The 20,703-nt window shown below is 38.4% G+C and overlaps 1 protein-coding gene across 2 annotated transcripts; it reads left to right on the top strand.

Moving 5' to 3' along the window:
* Positions 1 to 3,106: 3,106 nt before the first annotated feature.
* Positions 3,107 to 20,508, top strand: RB195_015478 (uncharacterized protein; the record flags this gene model as incomplete). 2 transcript variants are annotated; one of them, XM_064206213.1, is made up of 13 exons in its annotated part: positions 3,107 to 3,193; positions 3,254 to 3,373; positions 4,462 to 4,554; positions 4,677 to 4,757; positions 14,533 to 14,733; positions 14,784 to 14,909; positions 14,964 to 15,108; positions 18,909 to 19,060; positions 19,559 to 19,660; positions 19,703 to 19,903; positions 19,955 to 20,074; positions 20,155 to 20,299; positions 20,366 to 20,508. In XM_064206213.1, the coding sequence occupies 13 exons, from the start codon at positions 3,107 to 3,109 to the stop codon at positions 20,506 to 20,508; spliced, it is 1,716 nt and encodes a 571-aa protein (XP_064062094.1). The 2 variants fall into 2 exon arrangements, with proteins under 2 accessions (XP_064062094.1, XP_013309189.2); XM_013453735.2 differs by lacking the exons at positions 3,254 to 3,373; positions 14,533 to 14,733; positions 14,784 to 14,909; ... (5 more) ...; positions 20,155 to 20,299; positions 20,366 to 20,508 and having other exon boundaries at positions 4,677 to 4,769.
* Between the last annotated feature and the right edge of the window lie 195 nt (positions 20,509 to 20,703).

The raw sequence follows: 20,703 nt of genomic DNA, 5'->3' as shown, positions 1-20,703 counted from the left end.
TGACTGCCTGATGGTTTAATGATTTCCTTTTTTCACCCAGTAACAAGGGAATTTTTAGCATGCGCATTTTTCTCGGGCGGAGAAAATTTCTTTCTTTCAGGAAGAACTCTCCTTGTTGTAAGTGGAAGTCAGCCAAAAGCATTGCATGGCAACATGTCACTGAAGTGTTTATTTGAAACATATTTATTTATTTTGAACGAATTTATGTTACCCGATGTACGTATAAATCGAAAAAAAAATTGCTCACTTACCTGGATATTGATAGTTACACAGTTCAAGCGTTTTCCTGATGTCTTCGGTGCAAATCTTGTTTACTTTTGCGATTTCACGCCAACAAACTGCCGGGGATTATTCAAAAAAAAGCATTGAAATGACAAACAAAGCCCGGATTAGTGGAACTTCTTCTGGAAAACTCTGACGTATCTCCATGGAATCTTTCGGACATCATCAAAGCGGCAACATATGAACGTACCGTGAGAGCAATGAAAAGCGCACACACAAACAAACAAACACACACAGCACTCATCAGTCGGCAAGAAGAAGTCTCATCTAGCAACGATCGCAGCAATCTTCCCACGGTTCGGTTTTTCTGGGGAACGGGTCCAGTCAACGGGATAACAGCGCTTCCAGAATCACACTTAAATCTTTCAAATCAACCACGTTTTCCACGAAATAACTTATTCGATATAACGTTAAGTTGCTAGGTTTAATTTTTGGAAATTTTTTCATGTCGCCATCATCACATGGCTTTTTTCTCCTTTTTTCTCTTTAAAACATTTACAGATCATTCTACCTCAATTATTGGTTGCCGCATTATCAACTATTTTAGTATTATTTTTAAATTATTTTGTTGAACTATTTGTTTAATTACATTTATGATTAAATTATTAAATGCTTTTATAGTTCCTACATTGATTAATATTGATCGATACGATCATCAACTTTGTTCCTTTCTTCGAATAAACATAAAAATACTCTACTGCTGTCTAGAAAGGAAATAAACTATTGAGATAGCATTAGAATGTCTCTGAAATCAAAATAAATATAAAATAAATGCCATGAAACAATACAAAAAAATCTCAAACGTCCACTTCACCATCCGAAACCTAACCTTTTCTGCCCATATGGGAAATTCTACATTTTTTCATGTTGTAATAAATTCTTAAATTATTTTCGTTGTACCTTTCAGTTATTTATACTACTTGCATGTATTCGTATTTGGGTTCATGTGACCTTGTAAGCAAGAGTGGTATTTATGGCTATTTTTCATTGAAATGCCATGGTTGATGGTATTTTTGAAGAGGTTAGTGAGGATAAAAGTCACCTAAAAGTCTTGGATTTCATATAATTCACTTACAAGAGAAAAACCCACGAACAAGAGGTATTTTTTGAGGTATCGATTACGAACACAATGAACACTTGAGAGTATCGTTTTCCGCATTTTAATCTCCTTCTTTTCGGTGAAAGCTTACTGAAACTTACTTTTTTTTTCACTGAAATCATTGTATTTATAAGCATTTAGCATGTATTTTTAAAAACCACGATTTACATAAGTTGCAAGGTTCTCAGTTTTCTTATTTTCTTGTAGCAATTTCCGCTTAGTGAAAAAAGGTTCTAGAAAAGGAGGATCAACATTGGGAAGAAATGGGCTAATCGTCTTTTTACAGCCTTCTTATGTATCTAAATCTTGCAACCCCTTTTGGTTATAAGAAAAAGTAGAAGTCAAATTCGTGATTAAAATATGAGTGGAGTTTAAGTGGGTCCCCTATACGGAGCGTGAGGAGATTTTAAGAGACAATTCTCGTCGTCTACACGGTAGCCCAAAGATGCATTAAAAAAAAAACGAAAAATGAAGGAAAGTAATGAAATTTCCTGTACGATCAACGCTACGAATTCTTAAATACGTTCCACAAATTGTAAGAAGAATTTTTTTTTTCTAAAAATACTTCTTACACTTTGTGCATCGGAACTGACACTTCACTGCGTGTCATTCTCTATTTCTTCCTCTCTCTCGCTCTCTCTATCTTCTCTTTTTCTTTTTTGATGCTTTTCAAATATTTTACGTGCGAATACCTACCATTACAAATTTCATACAATGTGGTGAGATTTTCATCACAATTAGTTTTGGTTTTGTTTTACATATATTTTCCTCTGCTCTTAGTAGCAGAGCTTTGTCTTTTTATAAACTAAACACTTCACCGAATACATCGTCCTCACAAAAAGGAGTCTTTTCTTCAACTTCACCTAAAAAATAAAGTATGGGGTGATTTGCGTTGCTCAATCCACTTGGAATGTGTCAACGGATTCAATTCAGAAGTTTATGAGCGCACCCTTAGCCTATACAATAACTTACGGATGCTAGCCGATGGATAAAGCCAGTGTTTTTACTCTCTCTCTCTCAAACAAATCTGGTTCCCATTTATCGACTCCGGAGGCTGAAAGGTTTTGTTCGCTGCGGTGCGATTTCGAACCATCAACAGCGGAGCCGTAGCGGAACTTCTTAGCAGTGCACTGCTCCCTTCAAAATATTCCTTGTCATTTAATAATTGTTTTCTTTAGTAGAGTCGTACACGAGGTTGTTATAATCCTCTATTCGTGGCTAACTTTTCGGCAATGTCGCCTTCTTCAGAGCCTGAAAGGGATAAAATCGAACGTGACCAATCCGATCAAACGCCTTATCCGCCCAACAAAGAAAGTCCTACGTTAACCGTTGGGCCTCATAGCTACCAGTGGAAGAAAACATATTGAAGCACTAACATGCCGAAGTTTATCGAAAGTCGCACATGGAGCCTTCTCATTTACTTTTCAGTAGATATTATGCCGCGATTTCTCCTTCCTCACTTTCTGCTGATTTCTTTTCTTCTCGGAATCTGCTGCACTATTCGAAATGTACTTGTATTAAGCTTTTTATTTCCTCCCAAAAGTTCTTAAAGAAAATCCTAATCCTAACTTTTCTGTTGTTTATATGTATAAGGATTCACTTCGGCCAGAAACATGTGATATCAATTGTTCTTTTTCGTTGTTTCCATAATCGTTAACTGAATTTTTTATCTCAACCATATCGTTTCCGTTAAAAGGAAAAGTTAAGTAGAGAAGATGCTACAGGATGAACCTACAACTACTTAAACGGCCCCAGCCGTTACCACGATTTAAAGATGAAGAAAATGGTATCCATGCACAATGGGGAATTAAGGTGCTATCGACTTTAGTGACACATTTACCCCAATTTTCTAAAAAAAAGAGCAGTTTTTAGGCATTTTTCTACAGAAAAAATGGTTTCCCAGTGTGGTCGTTTAAAGGTGAAGCACGAGTGAGGTACTCCACGCTGATGGTTTCTGGACGATTCACGAAACGTAGTAAACATATTTCTTTGGTAAGTTATTTTGGTATGTGTGATTGTGGGCTTTTTACTGTGATTGCTTTCTGGATTTCTTGGTCCATTCATGCATTGTTTACAGTGTTTTGTTATGTGCATCCGCAAGATTCCATGTAACAGGTGTTGTGTTGTTGTATCTGGATGTTATGCAATTATTGTCCTATCTTTAGTTATGTACAATTGTGATCTGATAAACAACAACAACAGGTATTGGTGTCATAATTAATTGACAAGAGATTCTTGCTGTTCCTACTATCGTGTAGATGTTATTCAGCATCTTTATTGGTTAATTAATACACTAACTGTGGAACAACAGCTGCGGATACCGTAAACTACTAGGTTAATTCATAAGTAATGACTTTTTCTCCTAAAACTAAAACTGCGCACAGGAAAAAAGATTGAATAGTATAACAAGCTTTTTGAAAGTGCAATTCTTTCTCTACAAGATGAAGTTTTTAGTTTTTTATACTCTATTTCTATGCTTTATTTTTGTTTTAATTTCCAGATCAATAAATATACCGTATAATAGTATATTTTTATATCAGTTGTCATGTCAGAATTCAGCATTTATTTAGTACTAAGTAATTTAGTACTTGGAATGAAGAAGGTAATAATTCATTCTCGTATTACATAGATCTATCTCCAAATGTTGAAAAGGAGCTTACACGACAAAAACTTATCAAACTTTAAAGACTGAAGCGCCATTTTAGAATTTTTTGAAATTCTATTTTTGTTTTTTTTTCACGTAAACATTGGCAGTGCACACTAACGTGAATTTTACTTCTCTCCTTGTTCAAATTATTGATTTTTGCTTATGGATTTGTGACCTATGAATTTGTTTGTTTTTTACATACTCTCACAAAGTAGGAAACAAAGCTATAAACACAAACCAAAAATGAGGTTACATGGAAGAGGTAGTGCGATGCCTTACATTTCTGTTCGCTTTATCATCCCCCAGAGCTTCTTTCCCTTTTCTTAAAGAAGAACGAAATTTGAACCAAAAATTCTATAATTACGCCTTGAATCGTTGAATTGACATTCTTTTAGTTTTAGTGCAAGCGAAAAATGAAAATTTAAATTTCTAGGTCGATGTTGGCTACGTTGAGGACGAGGGCGATATCCTAGACATTCGCGGATGCAACTTCCGCCTCCTCTTATTCGGTGTCGACAATATCGTGGTGGGAACATATCAAGATCCAGTTAGAAAAATCTTTATAACATCTGCCTATTTCCCTCCAATTAGAAGATCATTTTGGAAATACGCTAACAAACACATGCTGAAAAAGAGTGTCTATTCCAGCAAATTCGGGATTGGCTTCGTTTCCTCATCGTTCGTCAGCGAGTGCCGCACTCAATTCTGGGGAAGCCATTCGAATGGCAGGTTGGTGTGTAATTCTCTTGTTTTTACTGCTGTGATCTATTCATAAATGGTCCCACAGCACAAGAACATCAAAACATTTCTCTGTTTACGAGATTCTGGCCAACCGCGAATAGGTAACCAAAATTTAGCCAACCTATTTTGCTCACAGAAATACAATAGAAAACTCCTTCTAGAAAATTAAACCAAACAAATGCGAGAAAGTGATAGTTTTTAGTAGAAAAGTTAGAGAACTGAAAATAACAGCCATAGAAGGAAAATGTACAGAAATTTTTGTCAGTTATTTGTATTTTTAGTTATTTTAGCAATTTTTTAAAGCCTTACGGTCTTTGGAATCGAAGCTGGAAAATAGAAAATTCCTTTAGAATTTTTGCCATGTTATTTCTCAAGGTGGAATAAAGTGTCTCTAAATTCTTTTCCTTAAACAATAATAAGTTAACGAATTGAATTAATTAAGCTTTTTTCAAATCAATTCAATGTGTAGCTTCTGAAGATATCTCGTTCAACTTTCGATTATTTGGAAATATTTCCAGGTACAACCCATCAAGGACGACAAACAACTCAAGATCTCCAAATTTTCGCCACTCAACTGTTTTCGGATTTGGTCATAATAATAAGAAATATGTTTGTCTTTAATAAACTGACTAAAGACCACCGTAACACCTATCAGTGTGTACATTTTATACACTTACAGGTTTTTTTTAAGTAGAAGCAAAGTTTCATTACACATGATTATTGGAAGCATAAGTAATGTAAGAAGAAGAAAGCGAAATTTGGATGTCTCGAGGAGAAATCATTGATTGGACAGCGCTTGCGGTACGGTCTCCTTCAATCGATACCACTAGCATCAGATCGATCGGTTCACCCTGATTGTGTGAGCACAGCTCACATTTTTGACGATTGTGTAGCAGATAAGGAGCATGGAAACTCGTCGGGTCAGCACAACTGAACAAGTTCGGCGGTGACTCTAATTTTTAAAAAAATCCAAACTAATTCAATAAATTTTGCCAAAATTCGGAAGGCGAATGAAGATTTATTTTTTGCTGTGCAATTTAAATTAACTTACCTTCATAATTCCTTCACACAATCAATATCATTCAAAAATGAAATCGCTATTAACGACAAAGTATAGCCGCAACCCAAGCTCGAACCAGCTGCGGACGGCAATCAATTCATCAGGAATAAACGTATAGGATTTGAAGTATTCAGGGTATTTCTGTTACCAATCAATTTGAAGAACTTCCAAAATATAAAATTCGTTTAATTACCGTAGGTTAAATAACTAACTGTAAGGATCATACAGTAAACTTAGTGTGCGAGATGAATTGCAGACGTATGCAAATAAACTCCATCTGCGAGAAAACTCAGTTTTATGTCCGACAAAGAGTGCCGCACAGCTGATTTTGTTCAGCGACATCTTGTGTGAACTCAACTGGAACATGTGGAATACTTCAATCAATACGCAATTCGGATAAAGATAATCTGCAGGATCGGTGATTCTAGAATGGAGAACCCTTAATTCTGCTGACCGCTAAATCCCAGAAATGTGAATTTGATTGATTGGAAGCTCTGATCAATATCATTTAGTCCGTTCCATTAGGTATCATCGGGCTATATAATAACGGGCATATTCTAATCACATAAAGTTTGGGATGCTCCTCACGTTAACTTCAATTCAGAATAGTTTGAGGTTCACGAGTGTGTAACTGTCCTACACAGTGACTTGCGGTGGCTAGCCGATGTGTCAAGTCAGTGTTTTATGCTCCCTTACAAGTCTGGTACCAATTTATCAAACCTCGGAGGGGTGAAACATTTGGTGAGCACTAGGGCGGATTCGAACCTCCGGTCGATCGCGCAGGCAGCGGAACCTCTTATCGACTGCCCTCTTACCGAGCGGTCAACAATCAATAAACAACCGGTTTTTTTTTTTTAGGTTTTCTATTCTGAAAACCAATGGATCATTCCCAAACTTGCACCAGATCTGTCATTTGAGATGAGAAGCTCATTTTGAGAAATGGTTTACTTACCTTTTTAAGGATTAGTATTGTATCAAAAAATTTAGATAAGCTCGTTCTTCACTTTTTTGATTTCTAGTTTATTTTGTGAATTTGTGTTGTTTTTGTGTTTCTCCTGCAAGATTTTTTTATTTTACTGTTTTTATTGTCAGATTTAATCCACGTATCAGATAAAACTCCAAAATCCATTCTGCGAATAGATCAAGGTTATGGTTTCAGGTTGGTTATGCCTAAGGGGTCGTAGATTGTGGGGAGGGATGATTCCGTCCATTTATTTCTAATTGCCTACAATAATTGTAAAAAAAACTTACTTGTTTCTCTTACTAAATAGTTGTAAAAAACGACTTGGAAGATCCAGCGCGTGCACAACGCTGGTGCGCTCCAAACGAACCTGTAGAAAATAGCGTCGTTCGAAGCCGCATCTTTTCTTTTTTTTTACGGTAAATAGGAACGAATGGACGGAATCACTCTCTTCCTCACAATGTAGGACCCCAAATAGACAAAAATGGGCGTAACCCACCTGAAACCCGTGCCACCCCAGATTCGTGTGGTGATACCTTTAACACGATCACTATAATATCGCAAAGAATGAATTTTCTTTTAAAATTATGAATTGATGGTGTGTTGCAGTAGTATATGATCCAGCCATACAGAATGAATGGAAATAGGTGACAAATACGCATAAAGCAAAGAACTGTTCAGTTCCTAACCTAATGTGAGAAGGCAAATATCATCAGCGAGCATTCGAAATTTAATATTACAACGCGTTTTCAGATACTAAGTTGGTCCGAAAGTCTTGAACCAAAATTTATTCTTCGATACAGAATTTCAGAGGTCTTGAATTGAAATTTTTCTGGCAATTGAATATGGTAAAGTGTTCTACAAACTCACACCAGAGGAATGTGTAAGGGAGCATATTTCATTGGTATTCAACCATGACTTCAATAAGCCAAAGTCAAATTCGAACCACTGTGTTCTGCGGACTCCCGCAAAGTCACAACGCATACGACGCCACCGCTCATACCTGCGCTGCATTCAAGAACAAAAGGGCGACAGTCCAGTGAGATACTACATCCTTCAAGAGTGATGTAGTATCTCACTGGACTGTCGCTCTTTTGTTCCAACGGTTTTAGTCAGCAGATATTTTGCTTGAAGTTCTACCCTGCTCTGGTCGCCCTAATGACTAGAGTGATCAAGCTTTGCGGAACTCTCTCAGAGAGAAGTACTTCTACACGTGAACTGTCGAGGAAACTTGGATACTGCTGCACAACAATCGTTAGACGTCTAAGGTTTTATAGAAAAGAGGAAGAGAAAGAAAATAGTACAGAAAAGAGTTGGGTCCCTCACCAATTGAATGCCTCGCAGCTGGAGACAAAAATCAGTGTGTGTAGGTGTCTTACTTTAATCATACATGGCAGAAAAGTTGGCTTCCGTGTGGCAAACCACCTCCAAAAGCATTGTAAGGAGAATTGCACGAAAAGGAGATCTTGTTGTATTGTCGCTTGGATTGCAAGGGAATGCTGTACTATGAACTGCTCCAACCTGGGTACACCGCGACCGCTCAAGTCCATTCTTCTCAAAGAAACCGGCCTGGGGCGTAATAAAGTTGGCCATTTTGCTCTACTTCATAACGATGCCCCACCTGACGTGGCAAAACTTACTCAGAAAATTGCCTAACCTAGTTGGGATGTTCAGGGACGTCCTACTTATTCCCCTGTTTTGGCTTCATCTGACGATCACTTTTTTCGGAGACTGAAGCTGCATCCACAAAAGGAAACATTTGGCGATAGAAAAGAGCTGGAAAGTGAGATTTCTGCGCTTCCTCTACTTGCAGCCGCCGGAAATCTAGACTTTTGGAATTGATGATCATCATGGTCATTATTTTATTGACTGATATCCGTGAACAATAAAGTTATAATTGCTTGAAAAAAAAGTCTGAAATTTGGTGCAAGACATTTGAACCTAATGGTTGAGACCATGAAGGTCAGCAAAACAATAGTTCAGAAGTATATTCCCTCACGAAATTCCGCAGAGTATCACGTCTTGAATAAATTTGTGGAAATTTACAGTCATATAGTCGTCCTTGAAGGAACGTTCTTAATAAACTGAGCAGCTGTCCACGAACTTCACGGTCTCGACTTTAAAGGCAGCGTATTACGAAACTGACGTAGTTGGGAAAACTGTGAGAAAACATAGTTTGCGGGCCAGATTGCCAGTATAGGCATGGCCCGTTCGATTGCCTCCTAATCGTCTGACATTTGTTCATACGAGGCACGTTAGAACGCTCCAATTTGTATGCACTCCGGTTTTTCTCAACAGTCTAACCAATGGTTTTATTTGAAGAGGCCATTGAGGAGATCTCATTGACCTTTGAACGCTCACTCACGGATGCGAAATGTGTATAAGGCTTTCGAGTTCTAAAGTACCTCGTAGGAAAAAAAAAAACGTCGTTTCTCTTCCTGTATTTCAGGATGACTAGAAGGAATTAGTCGATGGTATGCTTGTATTCATTGTTTAGACGCCGAGTTTTGTAGTTTCACACAGGTTCTCCAACTACTTCCGTAATGCGCTGCCTTTGAGAATCAGTTTCCTGAGTTTACTTTCCACGTTCTAGAAAGGTCAGGTGAGATGACCTCCTCTGGCTTTCCTCTGTTTACTTCGGAAATCCTCTCATGAATCACATCGAACAATAGAGGTGGACGAGATTTTAAATTGGAAGTTAAAGGCATCACCCCACGAATCTGAGGTGGTGCAGATTTCAGGTGGATATTCGTATACAGGATGGGAGACTATGGAGAGGGGGGCGAATCCGACCATTTCTTCCTAATTGCCGTAAAAACCACCCGAAAGATGCGGCGCTGCACAAGGCTGGCGCGCTCCAGTCGAACTCCCTGTAGAAAATAGTGCGCCAGAACGACTGAAGTCGTATCTTCCGGGCCGTTTTTTTACGGCAATTAGGAAGAAATGGACGGAATCACCCCTGTCCTTATAGTCTCCCATCCCGTATACGAATATTCCACCTAAAATCCGTAGCACCTCAGATTCGTGGAGTGATGCCCTTAACGTTCACTTGTTCGTAATTGTCACTCGTTCAGTAAGGGTCATCATTGATAAAACATCATTTTTCTTAAACATAACCCCCAGGGTAAATAATGCTAATAGGGCGAAAGTTTGCAACGTTGGTATTGCTTCACAGAGGTGTTGTGATAACCTCCTTCAAAGCGTTCTTAGCGTCACTGGAGATACGCGACTCATTGAAGATTCCATCAAGAGAAAAAGAAAAGAAAAATAAAAGTCCATAAATATTTGGTAGACTACTTCAACTACTTCTTTTTAGCGACTCGAAAAAATAAGGATTTACACGCTTCAGATCGGTTAGAACCTCATTTGGCTGCATTACAAAGCCGGAGAACTTTTGAGAAGCATAAGTAGCAGTCGCAACAGCATCCAAATATGAGTGATTTCGACGATTTTCTATTTTCCTTCTGTTTCTATAACCTTTCTCTTTCTATCAACCGCGCTCATATTTCAGCAAGTGGAGGACTAAGTTAGTCGGTTCCCTAAAACCTAATCATTAGTCTTAGAAAATCTATGACATTTAAGCTAAAGCTTCGACAAGAAAAAAGCAGGATAGGAAGATAATGTTTCTAGAAATTAGAGCTCCTCAACTCGTTCCCGTTCGTTTCGCAATTACTTCCATGTAATGATACTGTGTTCTTCAGGTCTTCCTTGTTTATTCTCGAATGCAAAAGAAACGAACTTTCTGTGGCTGCTGTTCGGGTTTCAGTCATGTAATTAGTTCGCAGTTATGTGAAAGGAAGTAAATTTTGTTGTCAACAACGGATACCATTTCTATGTTAGGATACCATATTTTGTTTTCAATTTGTTGTGTATGAATGAGATGACCAGGAAACAACATTTACACTTTTTTTGAGCACCTGCACAGTGTTTGGAGAGAATAGCCCGAAGAGCCTATAATGTTTATATCTTTTCAGTTCAACATGGAATCTCTCTTGATTGAAATACGTTTGAAAAAGTAAAGCTATGTAAGCGGACCTCAGTTGAGAAGTAAACGCAAGGCAGTACCTTGCAGCACGGAAAATGTCTCTGTTTTCTGCAGCTTGGGAGCGGGTAAAGCGAAGTCGGTGAGAGGTTCCGCTGCCTGCACGATCGATCGGAGGTTCGAATCTGCCCTAGTGCTCACCGATCCTTTCATCCCTCCGGGTTCAATAGATTGGTACCACATTTGCTTGGGATGACAAAACACTGACTTCACACAACGGCCAGCCGAGCAATTTATTGTATAGGCCAGTTACGCGTTCGTAAACCTGAAACGATTCTGAAGTGAACGTGGTGGCGCATCCCAAGCGGATTGATTAACGCCAGACACATTATCCTTCATCGTTTATCTAGTTGGAAAATCTGGTTTTCGCAAGAGAGCAATCGTCTAGCAGTCTAGTAATAGCTCGAGACCATGTTGGGCGGTTTACTAACACACCTGACACATTCCACATCCCGGCCTTCCGCCATCTTACCGTAATCGAAAAATTACTGAAACAATCTTTTCGGACACCTCTACACAACGCAGGTCTTGGACACCGCCATCGAAAATTAAAGTCTGGCCCTCCGAGGCAAAGAAGGATACTTTTCCTGAACCTCCTAGTTAAAAGACAATGAGATCGCTCAAACACCTGCCTAAATCATACTGTAGAACTGTATTAGCTGAAGCTTTTTGAGAAGACCCATTATTTGTTTTTTTTTTCATTTGAAAACACCCATAGGTGTGCCATAAAACAAAAACAAATGGAAGCAGAGCTCAATAGAAGTTTGCCTAAGTTTTACACAGCAAGACTGGCTCTTCGCAGCGCATTGTGTGGTGAGTTGGCAGTTCATTCTACTGCTACGGAAGGCGGAAAATCTTTACCCAAAACCCCTTTCCCAAACCTAGAACGCTACAGTAGAACAACGATTACCAGAGTTTGAGTGACCAGCTTAAAGGCATCACCCCATGAATCTGGAGTGGTACGAATTTCCGGTGGAGTATTAGCACACGGGATCGTAGATTACTGAGGGAAGGGTGATTCCGTTCATTTCTTCCTAATTACCGTAGAAAACGGTCAGGAAGATACTGCTTCGAGCGTTCCCGCGCACTATTTTCTACAACGATTCGATTGGAGCGCACCAGCCTTGTGCACGCGCCGCATCTTCCGGACCGTTTTTTACGGCAATTAAGAAGAAATGGACGGAATCACACCCGTATACGAATACTCCACCTGAAATCCGTACCACCTCAGATTCGTGGAGTGATGCCTTTAACCCAAAACGACGAGCTCTGAGCGAACGAGGAGGAGGACCTCAATCGGATTCACTAACTTTGCTAATCTTGCTCTGCTTCTCTTCATTTTTTCCTATGATTTCACTCTTTTTTCTACGACAAACAATGGACAGTATCGACGCTTGTGCTGCATAAACAACTTCATTTCCACAATTAAAAAAGCTGCCAAGTCCCCGTGGGATAGCTAAGAAGTGTTATAAAAACATAAATATTTTTTTCCTTGCAGAAAACATGCGTTGAGATTTTTTGTGGCCGACTATTCTTTTTCGACATATTTGGAATCATTTCAGTGATAGACGTACACGGTTAGAGTTGATTCGCACCTTTCCTGCTACAATTTGCTACACTCACTATGAAGGGATGATTAATGAAATTTCTCAGAAATAAGTTCCAAACAAACATTTAAATTAGCACTGACAAAGAGTCACTTTGCTACTATTTCATTTTAATTTGTTTGAAAGATTGATTTGCTTCAAAAGAGCCACAGCAAATTCGACTTTCAAGATTTACATTACTCTTCTCACTCTTACTCTCACGCAATTTATGTCTTTCTTACGACTAGAAAAATATTGTAGCCGACGTTAGCTGTTTTCCAACTGCATAAACAACTTTTCTAGTCAAGCACAACGCAAAATGTATCTTAAAACTCAATTTTGTGGTGTATTCCACTACTTCTCATCACTGAGTGATAACAGTATTTATTAATCCATCGTAACAATTTTAGAGAACTATAAAATCCTTCTAACAGCTCATAACATATGAGTATTTTGTTTTGAGAGAAGGAAGCATGACTTGTTTTCCAGCTGTACTCGTCGAAGTGAGATCTGACAGAGCTCAGCAGAAAAAGAACAATGTCTCAGTTTACTCCCGTTCAAAATTTTATTTTACTAGCGATTTTCGACTACTACTTTCGGTTTTCAATGATTTCTCTTAGTGAATCATGTAAAGCAGTTGTGAATCAGTAAAATTTTACATGCCACATTTTTATTTCTTCTATTTTTATATTTTTTCATATTTTTTTATCAAGCCGGGTGGCCAGTGAAAATCTGATGAGGCAAAGCAGGCAGATCCAGTGTGACGTCAGTGGACTGAGATGAGATGATGCCACCCAGTCATCGCCGTGTGGCACTGGAGAAGAACTGTTCGTAGATAGGAACATGCGATAAAAAAGGAGTGCTGCAGCATTGTGCACCGCATCTTCCGGACCGTTTTTTACGGGCAATTACGAAGAAAAGGACGGAATCACACCCCTTTCCATAATCTACTATCCCGTATACGAATACTCCACCTGAAATCCGTACCACCTCAGATTGGTGGGAAGATGCCTTCTATGAGCTGGAAGAGGGGCTTTCATCATGGCGACTAAGTTCACCTATGGGAACTCACAATTCCAGAAGCTCTCTTCTCTACGCTGGACGTGGGAGTCCTCTGGTGGAGGATACCATAATGAAATTGACCACATCATCGTGAGTAAAACTTTTTGCCTTACGGTTGCTATTGTACCGAATTTTCACACAGGATTCTTCGAGAAAAGGAGAAAAATTCGAAGAAATTCCAGGGGTCCTCCCTTCCTGAGTCCAATATTTTTTCCCTGTCGGTGGAAAATCGTACTTCATCCGATGCTGCAAAGATCAAATCCAAACCTTTAATAACTTACCGCCAATCCTCATCAACACACTAGAGAGGCTCTTCACTCGTCGGAATGCAACGTTTTTATGCAATTTTTTTGCAAGACCATGGTTTTGTATAACAAGGGAGGAGAGCGCCTGTCACAAAAAAAACAACGAGAGTACACCGTAGTTCATTTTGTTACATCTTAAATTATTCGAATATGTTAGTTACAGTGACAATCTCAATTGCAAGTACACAGTTAAGTGATTTCTACGTGCTTTTTTGATATTCAGATAGTTGGAGTAGCTACTGATCCGAAACGGAATGTCTTACCTTATTATTGATTGCATTCTTTTGGTGCTTCAATTCGCTGTCGTAACCACTAACGGGTTCATTCTCCTTATGTTCGCCAGGTAAGTCTATTTGAAATAGTATTTATGTATTTTAGATATATTTATCCGCATAGGGTAAGAAGACTACATACGAACAACGCGTTGAGACTGTTGCTCTTCGTTACTATCATGGACTTTCTGCACGGTCTTACTAGTAGGATGTTTATTTTTATTATCTTATTCTTTTCATAGTGATATGATCATGCTGAGTAGATTTTTCATTTAGCTCTTCCATATACAATCTACTTGACTGCTTTCTGTATGCCTCCTATAAATCTCAACCCTTATTATATTATGATTTCCAGTACACCATTCATTGTCCATCTGAAAATTAAAGTGATACTAACTTTAGCTATAGCGTTGCAGAGAACAATGGTAACAAATGTGCTATATTTTCTTGTATCTTCCTTTCAATTTATTTATAGGCACTATTTTCACCTGTGCTTTACCGCAAATTATCTCTTACTCTGTACGCTGAATCATCCTTGCTATTTGGCATCACATTCGGTTGTGTAGATGTACTGTTACTATTTGCACTTTCGCCAATTGTGGAAAGTCCCGATTGCGGGACTATCGGTTGCTTTGTCAGCGACAAGTTTCTTCACTATTGGGGAAGCAGTAATATGGTAAGACATGTACAGAAATTGTTAAAGAGAAATAGATTGTGTCACTTTAGATCCTTGGCATTTCCGTTATCCTATTTTCACTGATAATTGTACTCAAAATACGTTTTGTCGCAAGCAGCTTAAGAATCGGAACCTTACCGAGTGTTAAGGAATCAGACGTAGATAGATTTATGCAGGTAAATTATGACCACACTTTATATCTGTTTTGCGTGAAAAATGTTTTTATTTAGGCAAATCAAACCTCAATGGGGATTTTAATCACATCATTACTTTTCATCACAATACCAAGTGCTGGAGTTGGACTCATTGAAATGATTGGTTTTTCCATTTTCAGAAAGATTGGACCTTTCTATTTAACTGGTCTATTCTGTGCAGGTAGTGTGTGTTGCAATTAATTATTTGGAATTACTAAAATTTTACTCAGTTGTTCAGGAACCTGTAATTTATTAGCCTATGTCATACTGAATCGAGATATGAGTAAACTGGCCAAAAATTTTCTCACAGGAAATGGATTTTCCTCATGACGTTGTTGACGATGGAGTTGTTTCAATTTTTAGACTTTTCTAGATTTTAGAAATCTTTTATGCAAGGACAAATTAGGTAGAAAAAATAATTGAAAAATGATGTGACCAGTTTTACTAGGTCGATGTTTTCTACAATTCCAATAAAATGTTTTCTTATTTGGTGGATACTGTGAAGTATAATAGCATACTTAAAGGATATTTGGTCTTTGAAAATTTCCAGTTATTACGTGAGTGAATAGTGATACACTGCATGTACTACAACCGAATAGCTTACCCCATCGAAGACACCGCAAAATTTTAAAAGCTTGTTGCCCCTCATTCCACACATAATCTATTAAATTAAAGGAAGGATCGTGCATAAAACTTAAGTGGTTGGTCAAACCGCCTGGGATGTGTCTGCGCGATCACTACAATTCAGAATCGCTTGATGTTCACGAACGCCTATGTGGATAATTCAATGAAATGTGAGGTGTGCCTATGCTGCCTGTGCCTTATTTGGGTTAACGTTTTTGAACCTTGAATACCAGAAGTAAGAAAAGCGAAATTTTAGATATTTTTGGAACAGGAGATCGTAATTGCTCACCTTCGAAGACTAAGAAGTTTAAAAAATCCGCTCCCGCTTTGCTTCGGTATAAAACTGAACCAGAAATTTCCAAGCATATCACGAAGCCACGACTGACTGCTCGGAATTTCAATCGTTAGCATTGAATGACTGTTGAGCAAAGCAAGCAGCTTTCTTAGAAAGTTTTGCCAGGATCTTGCTTATAAAGGTTTCTTCGTTTAGTTGTGCAATAGCGCTGATCAGGTCTGCTGCTGGCGTTTCATCGCAGCTCGTTTCTATGGCTTGAGTACATTCTGTCGTTTTTGTCTCACCAAGGATAACACATGACGGGAGTGTAGCTTGTTTTTTTTTCTGCAAGAGAGTCCAGCAGGCATGACTCGATCTATATTTCACCTGCAATGCAGATATTCTTAAAGGCATCACCCCACGAATCTGAGGTGGTGCAGATTTCAGGTGGAGTATTCGTATACGGGATGGGAGACTATGGAGAGGGGGGTGATTCCGTCCATTTCTTCCTAATTGCCGTAGAAAACGGCCCGGAAGATACGGCGCCACACAAGACTGGCGCGCTCCAATCGAACCTCTTGTACAAAATGGTGCGCCAAAACGAATGAAGCCGTATCTTCCGGGCCGTTTTTACGGCAATTAGGAAGAAATGGACGGAATCACCTCCCTCTCCGTATTCTCCCATCCTGTATGCGAATAGTCCACCTGAAATCTGCACCACCTCAGATTCGTGGAGTGATGCCTTTAACAGCAATCGGTCATCATGCTATATAATAACGCGCTTAGTCCGTGTATGTATGCGCGTGCGTGTTTGTCTGTATGTCACGAAAATACTCCATGATGATGCAAAACTCTTCACCGGTGAGGTGCCGAACCACCGCCATACACCTAATGGGCGAGCATTCTACCTTTCCACCATAGTCCAAAACTATATAACAATGTATGTTAGCTTTGATAAAACAAGTTAGTTTCTCTCATATGTTGGTAAGAGTAAATAGACTTTCATGTGAATGTGTACTTCCAAATTTGCAAACTATCATGCTATATAATAACGGGCTTTTTCTGCCACGTACGTACGTCTGTATATGTGTGTCTCAGTCAAGAGGAGACGGATACGATGGCGTCGGTTTGGTGCGCTGGACCCTCAAGGCGGCAAAATTTTGTGAGATGGGTGCTGTGGCGTCGATTTTGTTCCCCGGAGCCAGATAACTGTGCCCCAACGCAGTATAATGGATTTCTGTGGTTCCTTCGCATTTCCCAGCATGTCCTCTGATGCTGCTAACATCCTTTCTTCAAAAAGAGGAAAAGAACGTGCGAACGACTGCTTAAATACAACACATAGTAGCCAACGTTTACGCGATTTGACGTAGAACGTTATTTTTATCACTACGATAGTGATATTCATAATGAATAAATAGTGAATATAATAAATGATAATGAATAATCACTACGGTAGCGATTATTCATTTCATGTTAGCACTTCGTTCTTTGCTAATAGCTGAGAACAGAGGAAACTCATACTTCGAATAATGTTTCCAAAATGTGGAGATTTGAGAGAAACATAGATGTTAAATCAAGTTCTTTTCTTCCCCAAATATAGGACCGACGAGTATAGGGAAAAACCATAAAATCTTTCATCTATGCTTAAATTTTCGGGTAAAAAAATTTAAGAAAGCGTTGATAGAAAAAAGCAATTCTAATTTTCCAAGAAATGTCGCTACTGTTATTTCTTACTGATCGGTGAAGGCGAGCGAAACGAACACCAAAATAAGCCTGAAGTCCAGCTTTAGCTGGTCGTTCAGGCTGGTAGGACTAAAGAAATAAGAAAAAAAAAATTAGTGAGAGGGTTAAAAGACCACAGAAAAAAGCCCAATGGCAAAATAAAAGGGTTTCAACATAACAAATTTTAGAAATATAGGTGCGATTGTTAAGAAAACGTCTAAGAAGATTGTGAGATGACGCCAGCTTTTCGAGACTGTTCCACGATCTTTATCGTGCTTCATTGCAATTGAAGACTTAATTTTCCCCGTTCAAATTTTACGCTTCTCTCAATCTCTCCAGTACCTGTGGTGCATAAAATCCACACATATTTGTGTAAACATCTCAGAAATCGTAGTCATAATTCAATGCAGTAGCCATGTAGGCTGTAGGGTTTGTTCCAGAAATTAGAAAAATACTTGAATAGTCGTCATTTACATACATACACACAACAAACATCAAGCATGCCCGTGGGATAAAAAGAGATTGTTTTCCGTTTTTAACTTGTTGAAACTGCTAAAATTATTTCGACGGATGTAAGGCACGTATCACGAACGCGATGAGGCTTAGTTTGCTCAATTATTGTTTCTTGTGGCTTTCGTCTTGTAATAGCATCTGTAGTCGGTGATTCATTCCGTTATTCTAGTTAACTCTGTAATCCTAGTAATATGGTGTCCGATTTGTAGTTCTTAGCCTCGCAGCTGGAAAGATTATTCATTTAGACGAAGATGTTTAGAGGCCGATTGGCAGTTCCTTTGTATAAGCACATGTGCAGGACATTACGGTAGTTTAGTCCGTCTTCATTGTACCGTATAGATAGCCATAGAATTCTCGATGTATCACTTTTGTGCTTTTCCTTTCTTAATGTGGTTTATCACTTGTTCGCCCTTTGCGTTGGTGTATGTAACTCTTATTGTTAACGCTGTTATTGTTATTGTCCGTTTAATTACCCAAGTTTGAGGGATTGCCGAATAAATTGCTAAGTATCCCGCGTGGTTCCAACGAAAATCAACCACTGAACTCCTATACATCACGCTACCAATATGTCTTACGTTGTCATAGACAGTATAATTTTGATTCTTCAATTTAATGTTATCATCACAAACGGATTTATCCTCTTCATGTTCTTCAGGTGAGCTTCTTAAGAAAAACTAATCATGTGAAAATTCAAATATCCATCCATTCAGAATTAAACAATTGTACAGAAATTCGACATTGCGCTTGATGCTTTTTGTGGCCGTCACTGATTTCCTTCACTCTGTCACAAGCCAGTTTCAGCTGATTTCGCATTATATTGCAATAGTAATAAACAACTTTATTTTAAGCTCTTCCTTATACAATCTACTTGTTTATTTACTGCATTTCCGAGCCTATAAATATGAATCCCTACTATATTATGATATCTAGCACACCACTTACTATTCAATTAAAAATCAAACTAACACTGACAACGGCTATAGCGTTACAGAGGACAATGGTAAGTAATGTGCTGATTTTTTCTATTTCTCATTCTCAAAGAAAGTAACCATGCAAACTGTTTGCCGTTATGATTCTGAGTTTCTGTGCTCGTGAACCTTAGGAAGCAAGAAGCAACGCTTTTTAGACAACGTATGGCTAATGTCTCGTGCTTAGCAGAAACAAAAATGACCCAAAATACATAAGTTTCAATGAGAAAAACTCCGTAAATATCCACCTAGATAAGCAACTCATGCATGAAAAACGTAAGATTTTGGTTTTTCACCTGTAACATACTACCATTTCGATAATTTTGTATACCTTATTCAAGATAGCCGGTGAAAAATTAATACTTCAAAACGTAGTGAAAAGATGTTTTGTCCCAGTTTGACATAGTACGGTTTGGTTGTAGCATTTTTATCCTCTTCTGCGCATTTTTCTTTGAACGTTTGCTGAATCTCCTTTAAATTCATTTTCCCACGAGATGTCTTTTTTTTCTTACCATGGAGACGTTTTTCAGCACCTGCGAGCGATCGTTGTTTACAGTAATATTGCACAACTTCTATTTTCTGATTTGTTGCTCTTTGCCCAACTGTTCGGAGTTTCGAAAGCAATAAAAAAAGTGAGTTGTGATTATTACACCTACTATTTTATGTTTTTATAGGCTTTGGTTGCACCAGTGTTTTATCGCAAGTTGTCTGCGACTCTGTATGACACAGGAGCTCTATTGTTGGGTATTATATTCGCTTGTATAGATCTGCTGTTAGAATTTGCTCTTTCACCAATCAAGGAAAGCCCTAACTGCGGCACGATAGGTTGTTTTGTCAGCGACGACTTCCTCTATTACTGGGGAACCAGCAACATGGTGAGACAAAAACAGAAATTCTTAAATGGAAAAGTTACCGCAACGATTTAGTTCTTGGGATTATTCGTGATTGTATTTACATTAGTGATTCTAATCAAACTACGCTATCTAGAGACTAAATCCAGAACAGCTAGTGCAATCATCGAAAAACAACCGAGAAAGTTTAAGCAGGTATCTCCAGACATGTTATCTTTTCGTTCTTCTTTTCTTTTTTTAATATCTCATCTTTTTTTAATAATAATAGTGTTTAGGCAAATCGGACATCTTTGGGTATCCTTCTAACATCGCTGTTCTTTATAACAATACCAAGTGTAGGAGTAGGATTTCTTGAAATGATTGGCATTTCAATCTTTAGAAAAGTCGGACCATTTTATACAGTTGGACTTTTGTGCGCAGGTACGTGCTTTAAATGTGATGTGGATGAATGAGATATACAGTAATTTGAATAAAGTATCATTTTAGCGGGCTGCAACGGTATTGTCTACGTTGCTCTAAACAAAGATATGCGAAAAATGGCCAGGGACTTCTTTCCAAAGCAAGTACCTTCATCGACGGTTTTTGTGTCTATTATGAGCAAACCATCTGTTTGGCGTACCTCGTCTTAAAAAAAAACCTTTTTATGTCTTCCCATATCTGTTTCTAATTAAATTATTCTTTTGATGAAGATGGCGACAGATATTCATATCCATTTCATACATTTCAAAGAAATAGCAATTAAAAATAAAACGAGTACTGTAACACAAAGTACAGCGACCAGCGCAGTATAAAATACATGAGACCTGTGGACTGATAAAGTGGTC

The sequence above is a fragment of the Necator americanus genome, chromosome V, assembly GCF_031761385.1.
Source record: "Necator americanus strain Aroian chromosome V, whole genome shotgun sequence".
Classification (NCBI taxonomy): Eukaryota; Metazoa; Nematoda; class Chromadorea; order Rhabditida; family Ancylostomatidae; genus Necator; species Necator americanus.
The sequence above is the reverse complement of the archived record's forward strand: the minus strand, read 5'-3'. Positions and strand labels throughout refer to the sequence as shown.